The sequence below is a fragment of the Microcaecilia unicolor genome, chromosome 11 (genome assembly GCF_901765095.1).
Source record: "Microcaecilia unicolor chromosome 11, aMicUni1.1, whole genome shotgun sequence".
Lineage (NCBI taxonomy): Eukaryota > Metazoa > Chordata > Amphibia > Gymnophiona > Siphonopidae > Microcaecilia > Microcaecilia unicolor.
This window is the reverse complement of record NC_044041.1, coordinates 136,627,497-136,640,207: the sequence shown is the minus strand read 5'-3', so window position 1 is coordinate 136,640,207 and position 12,711 is coordinate 136,627,497. Positions and strand designations below refer to the sequence as shown.

The 12,711-nt window shown below is 43.9% G+C and overlaps 1 protein-coding gene across 1 annotated transcript in view; it reads right to left on the bottom strand.

The window, feature by feature from the left end:
- The window catches only part of ACTN3 (actinin alpha 3), a 368,054-nt gene that overhangs the window by 214,457 nt on the left and 140,886 nt on the right, over window positions 1-12,711 (bottom strand). The window contains exons 8-9 of the mRNA XM_030217755.1: window positions 11,606-11,691; window positions 10,177-10,269 (exon numbers count right to left, since the gene is read on the bottom strand). Of these exons, the coding sequence (XP_030073615.1) occupies window positions 10,177-10,269; window positions 11,606-11,691 (179 nt within the window). The remainder of the gene's footprint in view (window positions 1-10,176; window positions 10,270-11,605; window positions 11,692-12,711) is intronic.

The window sequence follows — 12,711 nt, the reverse complement described above, 5'->3', positions numbered from 1 at the left end:
AAGGAAATGCTGGACTAGGGGTGGAAGGGAGAGAGGGGTGAGCAGAACAGGGAGATGGGCTACAAGTGTGGGTGGAGAATGAGAGAGAGGAAATGTTAGGGTAGAAGAGTGTAGGATGGAAGAGGGAAGGGAGATACTTGGCATGGTGGAACCCTGTGGTAGAGACCATCAGGGTTCTCAGGGGAGATGAGTGAGAAGAGGATGGTGAGTACACAGGGTAGAAGTGAGTCATCAGGGGGCATGACTAGGCAGGGTTGGGGTGGGTTTGTGGGGTTGGCAAAGGGCAGGACAGGGTTGGGCAAGGGGCGGAGCTAGGCAAACTGGTCTGGACAGGGCCGCGCAATTGCTAAGACCGACCCTGCTTCTTCCTTTCCCCAGGCCTGCTTAAGTAGAGGAGTGTGGTAGCCGTGTTAGTCCACTCTTAAGGTTATCAATAGAAATCAAACAAAATAAAACATGGAAAAGAAAATAAGATGATACCTTTTTTAAATGTATTAAGTTATGTCCAATAAAAAAGGTATCATCTTATTTTCTTTTTCATGTTTTATTTTGTTTGATTTCTATTGATAACCCAGGCCTGCTGTATTTTAGTCACTTTAATATTGTTTCTCACATACAGAGATACTCCTCCGCCTTTTTCACCATTTCTATCCTTCCAAAATAGATTATAGCTCAGTGAGGCATTGCTGAACTATGTCTCTGCAATAGCAACAATATCTAAATCTGCCTCTAACATCACAACTTGGAAATCATGAACTTTGTTACTTATACTGTGAGCATTTGTTATTATTTTCAATGGCAGTCTCATCTTCTCTATAGTTGTTTGCGTAATCTCCCCTTCTATTATGTTGCTAAGAAGTGAATTGCTAAGATGGTTTTTTAAGCTGTTATTTACCGCACTGTTGTCATGCTTTTACTTATGCTGGGGGTAGCTACCTGAAGTAACATTGTAACATAGTAAGTGACAGCAGACAAGGACCTGAATGGTCCATCCAGTCTGCCTAACAGTCACATTCATTATCAATTCAAGAATTAAATCAACAATGAACGTAATATTATATACTTGATCATGGTCTTTCTTTGGTGTTTCTGGGATATAGAACATAGAAGTCCGCCCGCCTCTGTCCTTATGTTCCAGCTACTGGAGTTGCCGTCAAAGCCCATTCCAACCTATCCAAATCAGTCTTGTCATTTGCGGGACAAAGACCTTAAAAGTCTGCCCAACATTATCTTCATGTTCCAAACCATTGGATTTTCTGCCAAAGCTCTCTCAAGCTCATCCTAAACTGAATCACCATATGCGGGACTCAAGCCAGCCCAGCACTGGCCTTAGTTGATGCAGCCAGAGTTGCTATCTAAGAACCACTTGATATGCAAACACATATGCAACCCTTTAAGTTTTGTTTTTTATATCATTCATTTTCTAATTAGAGATCATCTCAACGCTTTTTGAATTCTGCCACAGTTTCTTTTCCACCACCTCCCTCAGGAGGTCATTCCAGGCATCCACCACCCTCTCCATGAAAAGAATTTTCTGACATTACTCCTAAGTCTAGCACCCCTACAACTTCAATTCATGTCCAAAATTTTTTTCTATATTAATACCTTTCAAGTATTTAAACGTCTGTATCATATCTCTCCTGTCCCTCCTCTCCTCTAGAGTATACATATTCAGGTCTTCCAGTTTCTTCTCATATGTCCTTTGGTGCAAGCCCCATATCGTTCTTTGTCGCCTTCCTCTAGACCGCTTCAATTCTTCTTACTTCTTTAGCAAGATACTTCCTCTAAAACTAAACACAATACTCCAGGTGGGGCCTCACCAACAACTTGTACAGGGGCATCAACATCTCCTTTCTTCTGCTGGTTACATCTCTCTCTATACAGCCTAGCATCCTTCTGGCTCAGCCACAGCCATGTCACTCTGTTTTGTTGCCTTCATATCCTCAGATACTGTCACCCCAAGATCCCTCTCCCTGGTTGTGCATATCAGCCTCTCACCGCCTAGCACATATGTCTCCTTTGGATTTCTACTCCCTAAGTGCATCACTTTGCACTTCTTAGTATTGAATTTTAATTGCCAAACATTAGACCATTCTTACTTCTGCAGATCCTGTTTCATGTTTTCCACTCCCTCTGATGTATCCACTCTGTTACAAATCTTCGTATCATCCGCGGAAAGGCAGACCTTTGTCAATGTCGCTCACAAATATATTGAACAGAATCAGCCGCAGCACATTATCCTTGAGGCACTCCACTACTCACCTTTCCTTCCTCCGAGTGAATTCCATTAACCACCACGCTCTGGTGTATGTCCATTAACAAGTTCCTAATCCAGTTCACCACTTTGGATCCTAACTTCAGCCTGTCAAGTTTATTCAAGAGCCTCCTATGAGGAACCGTGTCAAAGGCTTTGCTGAAATCTAAGTAGATTACATCTAGCGCACGTCCTCAATCCAATTCTCTCATCACCCAGTCAAAGAATTCAATCAGATTTGTTTGGTATGATTTACCTTTGGTAACACCAGTGCTTTTTTTGTGCCAGTACGCACAGGTACAGCGTAATGGCACCTTTTTTTTTAGGGCCAGCTCACCTGCCCGCCCTTAGCTCTCCAGCCCTGCTTTCTGTTTCTGCTGCCTGCAACGCGTTTAAATCTTTTTTTTTAACCTGAAGTCACAGCCGGTGAAAGGACCAGGCTCACCTCCTCCAGCCTTCTCTTTGTTCCCTCTCAGTGTCCCGCCTTCCTCTGGTGTAGTTTCCTGTTTCCGCGAGGGCGAGACCCTGAGAGGGAATGAAGGGAAGGCTGGAGGAGGCGAGCCTGGTCCTTTCACTAACACCGGCACTGCAACTTCAGAAAAAAAAAAATAAACGCGTTGAGGGGTGGCAGGAACAGAAAGCAGGGCTGTCAGGGATCTAAGGGCGGGCAGGTGGGGCTGGGGTACTGGAACTCGACGGGGGATTAAAAGGGAGGCAGGTGCAGGCTGGGGCAAGGTACTGGACATGGAGGGGAGGATAGGGGGCAAAGGAGAATCGCTGGATATGGAGGGGAGGGCAGAGGAGATTTGCTGGACATGGAGGGCAGGGGAGAGAGGAGAATCACTGGACATGGTTGGGAGGGGAGGATATGGGCAAAGAAGGATCACTGGACACAGATGGGAGGGGAGGGAAGAGGAGAGGAGAGGAGAATCTGGACATGGATGGGAAGGGAGGGCAGGGGAGAGAGCAGAGTTGCTGGACATGGATGGATGGAGGGAAGGGCAGGAGAAATACTGGACGGATGGAGGGGAGGGAAGACAGAGGAAGTAGATGCACATGGATGGAGTGGAGGGGGAGAGGAGAAATGCTGTACATGGATGGAGGGGAGGGAAGAGAGAGGAAGTGAGATGAACATGGATGGAGGGAAGGAGAGAGGAGAAATGCTGGACATGGATGGAGGGTGAGAGGAAAAATGCTGGACGTGATGGAAGAGGAATGAGATGCATACTGACAAGATGAGGGAAAGGGAAAAGAGGAGAAAAACTGCACATGGATGAATAAAATAGGCAAAAGCTGGATCCACTCTATACCTCCTCCAGTCAAGTCCGCAGAGGACCCAGTTTTTACCTATGGATGTAGGGCAAGAAATGAAGAAGAGGAAAGTAAAGAAATAAATGGCAAGGAAGCCCTGGAAACGGAGTTAAGGGAACAGAGAGAGAGAGAGCAGTAGAATCATAGACTGGGACCAACATGATCAGAAAAACAAAGTCACCAGACAACAAAGGTAGAAAAAAATCATTTTCATTTTAGTGTTTGGAAGATGTCCAATTTGAAAATTTATATCTGCTGTCTTATTTTGCACTGGGTATACTAAAGCTGTAACAGCTTATAGAAATTATTTATAATGAAAAAAAATCACAAGTTATTTTTTCTCCTATACTGGTATAGTATTTTCAATGATACTGCTTATATGCGCCACGGCTGGGATAAGGGGTGTGGCTACTATAGGGGCGGAGCCATCAATGGTGACTCCGCCCATAATGAGTATCGGTACCTTTTTTCCTACAAAAAAAGCACTGGGTAACACCATGTTGTCTCGGATCTTGTAACCTATTGGATTCCAGGAAATTCACTATCCTTTCCTTCAGCATTGCTTCCATTACTTTTCCAATAACTGAAGTGAGGCTTACTGGCCTATAGTTTCCAGCTTCTTCTCTGTCACCACTTTTGTGAAGAAGGACCACATCCGCTCTTCTCCAATCCCAAGGAACCTCCCTCATCTCCAAGGATTTATTAAACTAATCTTTAAGAGGACCCACCAGAACGTCTCTGAGTTCCTCAATATCCTGGGATGGATCCAGTCTGGTCCCATGGCTTTGTCCACATTCAGTTTTTCAAGTTGTTCATAAAAACTTTCTACCATGAACAGTGTTATATCCACTCCTTTCTCAGTCAATCATGGTCCTTCTCCATGATTTTCTTCCATGAATACAGAACAGAGGTATTTGTTTAGCATGTTTGCTTTTTCCTCATCATTCTCCACATAGCGTTTCACAGCATCTTTCAGTCTCACAATTCCATTTTTAGTCTCCTTTCACTAATATACCTGAAAAAAATTGTCTCCCCTCCTTACATTTCTAGCCATTTGTTCTTCAATACACCACCCCCACCTTTTAGTTTAAATGCCTAGAAACACATTGTCTGAATTTCTTACCAAGGATTTTCTTTCCTGCCACAGTAAGATGTAGGACATCATTGCAGTATAGTTTTGTTTTTTCCATGTATTGCCCCATCCTCCTATGTATCTAAAACCTTGTTGTTTGGTGTCACAGACTCTGAGCCATCAATTGAAGTTCTCAGTATTACGTGGAGGGGCATAATCGAACGCGAACGCCTATCTCTATGGGTGTCTATGTCCGAAAACGGGTATGTGAAGAGGCGGGACAGATCGTACTTTCGAAAAAAATGGACGTTTTTCAGCTGGGCGTTTGTTTTTTTTAGCGATAATGGAAACTAAAAACGCCCAGCTCAAAAACGTCCTAATCCGAGCCATTTGGTCGTGGGAGGGGCCACGATTCGTAGTACACTTGCCCCCCTGACATGCCAGGACACCAACTGGGCACCCTAGAGGTCAGTGCGGTGGACTTCAGACAACACTCCCACATGCATAGCTCCCTTACCACGGGTGCTGAGCACCCAACCCCCCTCCCCCAAAACCCACTACCCACAAATGTACAACACTACCATAGCTCTTAGGGGTAAAGGGGGCACCTACATGTGGGTACAGTGGGTTTTGCAGGCCTCCCATTTACCAGCACAAGTGTTACAGGTAGGGGTGATGGGCCTGGGTCCGCCTGGCTGAAGTGCACTGCGGTACCCACTAAAAGTGCTCCAGGGACCTGCATACACGCAGGCCTCTAGGACTTGTTGCTGCTATATAACATTGGCACACCAGTTGACACCTGAAGACTAATCTCTCCGAAAACGTCCTTTATTGGAATAACCACGCAAACTCACAGTTAACTGCAGATCAGAGGTTGTGCCCCACTAGGTCCGAGCTGGCAGAATGCTGTACAATGCCCTCTTTCAGCCAAATTCAAGGTAAGAACTAAGTTCTGTAACCTGGCTAACACGTGAAAGGGATCTAAAACTGGCTTACAAAAATGGCCACTACCTCATGGACTACTGGAAACAAAACAGGGCACACTCTGACCCAGTAAGCAGGGGGAAAAGCACCATGGGAGTAGAGCCTACCAACTACCAACATTGTGAGCATTTGCCACAAGCTAGTGGAATCAAGGAGCCCAATACCCTACACCCACCACAATGCATTGCTGATGTGACTCTACAACAGTGCGCATAACAGAAAAGGTGTCACACTCACCCGAGAGCCACATCAGAACCAGGGAAAGGCTGTCACAGGATAGAACACATTCTGCTGTCATAGAGGTGGGTACGGCATTTGAGGCTGGCATAGAGGCTGGAAAAAAAGTTTGTAAAGTGGTTTTTTTTTTGGTGGGAGGGGGTTAGGGACCACTGGGGGAGTCCGGGGAGGTCATCCCCGATTCCCTCCAGTGGTCATCTGGTCAGTTGGGGCACTTTTTTGGGACCTGTTCGTGAAAAAAAAGGCTCCAAAAAAAGTGACCCAAAATCGTGGTAAAAACGCCTTTTTTTTTTTGATTATCAGCTAAAGACGCCCATCTCTCCTCGGCCGATAACCACACCCCAGTTCCACCTTCACCACACCTCCAACACGCCCCCATCAACTTTACCCGTTTCCGTGACGGATTGCAGTTGGAAACGCCCAAAATCGGCGTTTTTCTCTTTTGATTATGAGCTGGCTAGTCTTTCCTCTCCCTTTCCATAGGTAGGTAGTACTTCAGAAAAAGCTACAGTCCATGCCAAAGACTTTATCCCCTCTCTCAGCTTCTAGAAAGCTCTCTGCACTGGTGGATTACAACATCATTGTTAGAATCCTTACACTCTTCTCTGATCACAGTCAGTATTTGGCTGATACACCTGGTAACTGAGGATCCTGGAAGGCATTTCACTTTGTTGGGCCTCTTGAACTGTGCTCCAGAGTTAATGCCTTTGATAATGGAGTCTCCTAGCAGCAATATTTTTCGGTTTTGAGCTTTGTCAGTGCTTTGGGGGTGTCTTTTGTCTTGACCTACTTTCATGGTTTCTGTTTCCACCTCAGTTCTTTTTTTATTAGTATCACAGTGCTCTAAAGCAGCAAAAGAATTATCTAGAGGCAACAGTTGTGAGGATGGATGCTTCTGTTCCACACATCATAACTTGAGTAATAGCATTATTTCACTTTAGTGAACACTTTAGTGTTAAAAGGGACTTCTTCTGGAGAGTGGCTGAGAAAATTCATGTGATTCAAAGTTGGTGTCTTGGATAAATAGTAAGTGCCATCTTTGAATCTTGAAGTACTAGCAGAAGCAACCAGAATGCTGTGAGAAGTAAATGGAAAGAGAAAGCTTGTAGCACTTAATAATTTTTTCTAACGGGTAAGTTATTTTTTCTAATGGATGAATGATTTTAAGGCTAATTTATTTTGAAAAGTGATATAATCAAAATGGTATTATTCAAGGTGACAATGTATTGAATTGAATGTCAGCTTGTGTACCAGCAAAGTGAGCTTAGCTAAATGTACACAATGAAAAGCAAGTGTAAATGTTGAGAAAATAAGCTTGTTTATGTGAGGGAAAAATATAAATATATTTCAGATTTGAGGTGCATAAGTTGCTTCTTATGGAGCCCTTTTACTAAGCTGCATTATGCCCTAAAATATGCCTAACACAGCTAAAAATGGAGTATTGTGGGATGCGCTCAAGCACTGTGTGCTAAAACATATTTAGAATTATTATGAGGTGCCATGTCATTGGTGGAGAGTAGATGTTCTTGCGCTAACCGGTTGGTGCTTCTACATTACTGCATACTAACTGGTTAACTCTGGAATGCCACTGAGCCCTTACTGCCTACAAAATGGATAGCAGTAAGTGTTCACACAATAATTTTTAAAAAGGACCACACTCTAATGCAACATTAGTACAGGGCCATAATACAAAAAATAGAAAATTGGCCACTATACAGCCACAGTAAAATTGATGTTAGAGCGTGGGAAAGATCCGTGTAAGAGTTTTCTAAGGCTACTTTTTACTGCAGCTGAGTAAGAAGACGCCTTTGTGGTTATACTAAAAAGTAATACTATGAAGAAGTTTTTTTTTTTTTTTTTTAAATAATTGGTAGATTCCACCTGGCTGTAGCTTTATTAACTAATAAATAAATTTCACATAAAAAAGAGGAAGGGAGTTGGGTAATTAAATTAAACTGACAAATGAATATTGAATATAGTGTGCCCTGAAGTAGCCTACAGAAGGTGAAACAGTGGGTATGGCTTGGCAGTGAAAGCATCATTGGTCTTAAGCACTGAATGAATGAAATACATATGAAGCCTCCTTTTTGGAAATGAATATTGTTGAGGCACTATTCCCAATCAGATTAAGTTGATGTTTTACATAAATCCAGGATAAGATCAATTTTGTGTTTATAAAGAAGTAAAAATATAGAGGGAAAGGAGGTTTTTCCGATTATTTATGTGTTATTACAGTCTAGAAAAGTTAAATTCCCTACAAAATGTTAACTGAGGTCTTTTCCTCCTTCCTTTAAGATATCAACAGTTTTAAAAAAATCATGTTGATTTTATTGATACAGTTGTGCCATTATTACCATTTGCAGTAAAATAAAGGAACTCATTTGTAAAGCTATAAAGCTCATATAGTGTGTCTTAACATCTCAATTTATATAGTGTATACCTTTTGGTTATATAAGTCACTAGTCACCCAAGTGTTATGAGGACAATTCAATAATTGTGCACCATGTGTTATGTGTGCCAATAGTGGTGCTTTGAGAACCAATTCTTTAACAGCATTTGGGCACCCAGATTTTGTTATAGAATACTAGAGTAAACCAACATTGGCACATCTGCATTTAGACATGTGCGCTTACTCCAGATCTGTGGCAGGCCTATATGTGACATCTATGCACATAAATTACTGTTAGACCACGATGGAGCAAAATGAACACTCGGGGAGGACAAGGCCGTAACGGAGAAACGGAATGAATTTTTTTGCTTCAGTCTTTATGGAAGAAGGTATAAGAGATCTACCTGTACTGGAAATGGTTTTCAAGAGCGATGATGCAGAGGAACTGAAAGAAATATCAGTGAACCTGGAAGACGTACTGAGTCAAATCAGCAAGTTAAAGAGTAGTAAATCACCTGAACCGGATGGCATACATCCAAGGGTACTCAAAGAACTCAAGCATGAAATTTCTGATCTGCTATTAGTAATATCTAATCTGTCATTAAAATCATCCGTAATACATGAAGGTTGGAGGGTGACCAATGTAACGCTGATTTTTTAAAAGGGTTCCAGGGATGATTGGGAAATTACAGACTGGTACGCCTGAGATCAGTGCCAGGTAAAATAGTGGAAACTATTATAAAGAATAAAATTACAGAATACATAAATAAACATGGTTTAATGGGACAGAGTCAGCATGGGTTCAGCCAAGGGAGGTCTTGCCTCACCAATTTCCTTCATTGCTTTGAAGGTGTGAATAAACATGTGGATAAAAGTGAGCCAGTTGTTGTCGTGTATCTGGATTTTCAGAAAGCTTTTGACAAATTTGCTCATGAGAGACTCCTGAAAAAATTAGAGCCATGGGATAGTAGGCAATGTTCTGGTGTGGATTAGGAATTAGCTATTGGACAGAAAACAGAAGGTATGGCTTTTATTATGTTCTTATGTTAGTATTCTATAAGCATGTAAAGAACAGCCTTGCCTGTGTCCCTTTTCTGTGAATGCTCCTCTTGCAATTACATGCTAAGCCATATGTGCACTTACATTATAGAATAGTGCTAAGTATGCAATTTCAATTGACACACAAGTTTACATTTTCAAGTGTGGATGACAGTATTCTATACAATTTAATGCACAAACAGTGCTCAACTTTAGGGTATCGGTTATAGAATTAGGGGGTATATGTCTAAACTGGAGTGGAATTGGAGCAGTACTAGGGCTGGGACTAAAGTTATATAGACAGTAGTGATATTCAGCTGTTATCCAGACAACTTAGCCAGGGCCACTTTTAGCAATGGCGAAAAGGGGCACCTGCCCTGGGCCCCTGTATAAAGGATACAAAAATAGATAGAGATCCCAATTGGTAGATAGAAACTCCGCAAGAATATTTCCTAGCTTTTATTGAGCACAACTTCAAAACATTAAAATCCACAACTAGAAATAGCAATCTTCTAGCTTACATACAGTAGCTCAACTCATTAGACAAATGACTAAATCTACCCATTTAAAACTGTGACTTCTTCTAAAGTACGCATATTGAGAGCTTTAAATCTGTCCCCATATGCTTTATGATGAAGTCCACTGACCATTTTAGTAGCTATTCTCTGGACTGATGGTGCAGAGCTCTACATAGTACTCTAAATAAGGTCTCAGAGAGTTATACAGAGGTGCCTTTTTCTTTCTGGTTATTCTTCTCCCACAACATGCATCTGCTAGCTGGTCCCTGAAATTTCAGCAGTAATGACTGATGCAGCTGACTATGGTGCAATCCCCATAAATCATTCTGAATATTGAGTTCCAGATGTGTCCCTGGGGGTTTGGGTATGTTACCTCACTGGCCAACTTCTCATATTCTTCCATCAGCTTCTCATTCTCTTGGTTCACAGCTAGCACTTTACAGATCCTGTTTGCAGCAGTCTCAGCCTAGGAGCAGAAGAGAAGGGGGTGAGGGTGGGGTGTAAGGGGAGAAATAATATAAGAAATTTGGACTCGTACAGTGTCTTACCCAAATAGGATCCCACCACACACTGCTATTTGTAAACACAAGCATCCTACCATTTCTAGGACAGCACATTTTTGTTGTCTGGAACTCACGCTGATGATATTTATACTCAGTTATACATGAGAAACTGTGGTACAAGGATTTTGGCTGCCTAAAGAGAGTTAGCATCGGAGACAGGGAGTAGAACTGAAGCACAGGAAGGTCACATAGAGACTAGGGGAAGGGGTTAACATCTTTGATTTACTCCATTGATTTCCCAAAGTAAAGCACTAGGAACTGTGGGATTACCAGCAGGACCAGATCAACCTATCCTTTTGACTATGGTGCTAAGGGGTCACCCAAGCATGCGGGATGGAAACAGGATCCAGCTCAACTGGAAACCTAGAACTAATTTGTCAGAGGTGATTCTGGACTTTGGAAGTGACTTTAAAATGGGTTGCAACTACAGGCTTCCTATATGGATCCATTAAAGGACATTCCCCCCCCCCCCCCCCCCCCCCCGCCGCTGCTGCCCCCCATCGCTCCCCCTGCCACTGCCGCTCCCTGTCGCTTCCCCGCCGCTGCAGTCCCCAGTCTTACCTGCCTGCCTCCACGGCTCCAGGCCCCCTGCTTTCAAAGCGGCAGTTGCAGATTGCCTCACTTGAGTCGCGGATCGCCTCTCTTTGGCCTTCCCTCCCTTTGTCCCGCCCTCGTCTGATGTAACTTCTAGTTTCCGCAAGGGCAGGACACAGGGAGGGAAGGCCCGAAGAAAGGCGATCTGTGACTGCCGCTTCGAATGCAGGGGGCCCGGAGCCGAGGAGGCAGGCAGGTGAGACCGGGAACTGCAGCGCCGGTGGCCTGCCCCGGCGCCGGGCCCCCCTTGGAGGCCCGGGCCCGGGGAATTTTGCCCCCCCTGCCCCCCCTCTCGGCGGCCCTGAGTCAGTGTATGGCATTTGAGGCACAGCAACAAAGCATTAGAGCCATTGAAAGTAAGGAATAGGGAAATGGGTCTTGATATACCGCCTTTCTGAGGTTTTTGCAACTACATTCAAAGCGGTTTACATATATTCAGGTACTTATTTGGTACCAGGGGCAATGGACGGATAAGTGACTTGCCCAGAGTCACAAGGAGCTGCAGTGGGAATCAAACTCAGTTCCCCAGGATCAAAGTCCACTGCACTAACCACTAGGCTACTCCTAGAGGAAGGATCAGTGGTGACAGATCAATAACATTCCCCCAAGTGCAGGCAGAAGCTGATGGTGTCTCATTTCTGGTACCTGCTCAGCCCCAGCGAAGGCATGATAGAAACAAGACACATAAGTCATGATAGCTTTCTCATCAGGCTTTGGGGTGTTAACGATATCTGCAGAAAGAAGAAAAGTGGAGTGGCTCTCAGTAACAATTATTATCTCCATATAATACTGAGTAAGCGGGATCAGAAGGATGACAAAGTGTTTTCTATCTAAATGAGTTTCTGTAGTGGGTCAGAACTAGATAAGGACCCTTTTATGAAGGCGAGTAGGCACCTATGCGCATCCAACACGCATCAGTATGGAACTACCGCTCAGCTACCGTGAGCCCCAGGCGGTAATTCTATTTTTTACGTGCGTCCAATACACACAGCAGAAAATATTTTTTTATTTTCTACCGCGTGGCGCTAACTGGGCAGTAATCGGCAATGTACACATGCTGACGATTACTGCATGGTTAACGTGTGAAACTTTATCGCTAAGTCAATGGGTGGTGGTAAGGTCTCAGCCCCAAAATGGACGCATGCCAATTTTTATTTTGCCGCATATCTATTTTTGGCCAGAGAAAAGGCCTTTTTTGCAGGTGTGCTGAAAAATGGACATGTGCGCATCCAATACATGCGCCTACAACAGTGCAGGACATTTTTCAGCACACCTTATTAAAAGGACCCCTTAGAGAGCAAAACATCCCCTAACCTCATGCTTAGACATTGGGTCATATTGGATCAGAGGAAGGTGTTACTATAGTAGCTAGTGTCCCAGGATTGTGTTAAGGGCACTCTTCCTTTAAACCAGTAATGACCCAATATGGCATGGCACTAGGGGACTATCTTTTCTTCAACATAGTATTCCAGCATGGTGTTAAGGGGCACTTCTGTCTCAGTCAGTATTGATACAATGTCCCAACATTTTAACATCCTTAGGGAAGTGCACCTCCTTTTTTTAAACTGCACAAACTGATTTCACATCAAGAAAAGGTCAGGTCTCCGAGGCGTATCTGGCCTCCGGCGGTAGGAGGGGGGCCAGAGCCAGAGGGAGGGGGCACATTTTAGCCCCCCCCCCCCCCCGCCGCCATTACCGGACCCCCCCCCCCCCCACCGCCACCAACAACTCTCTCCACCCCCCTCCCGCCG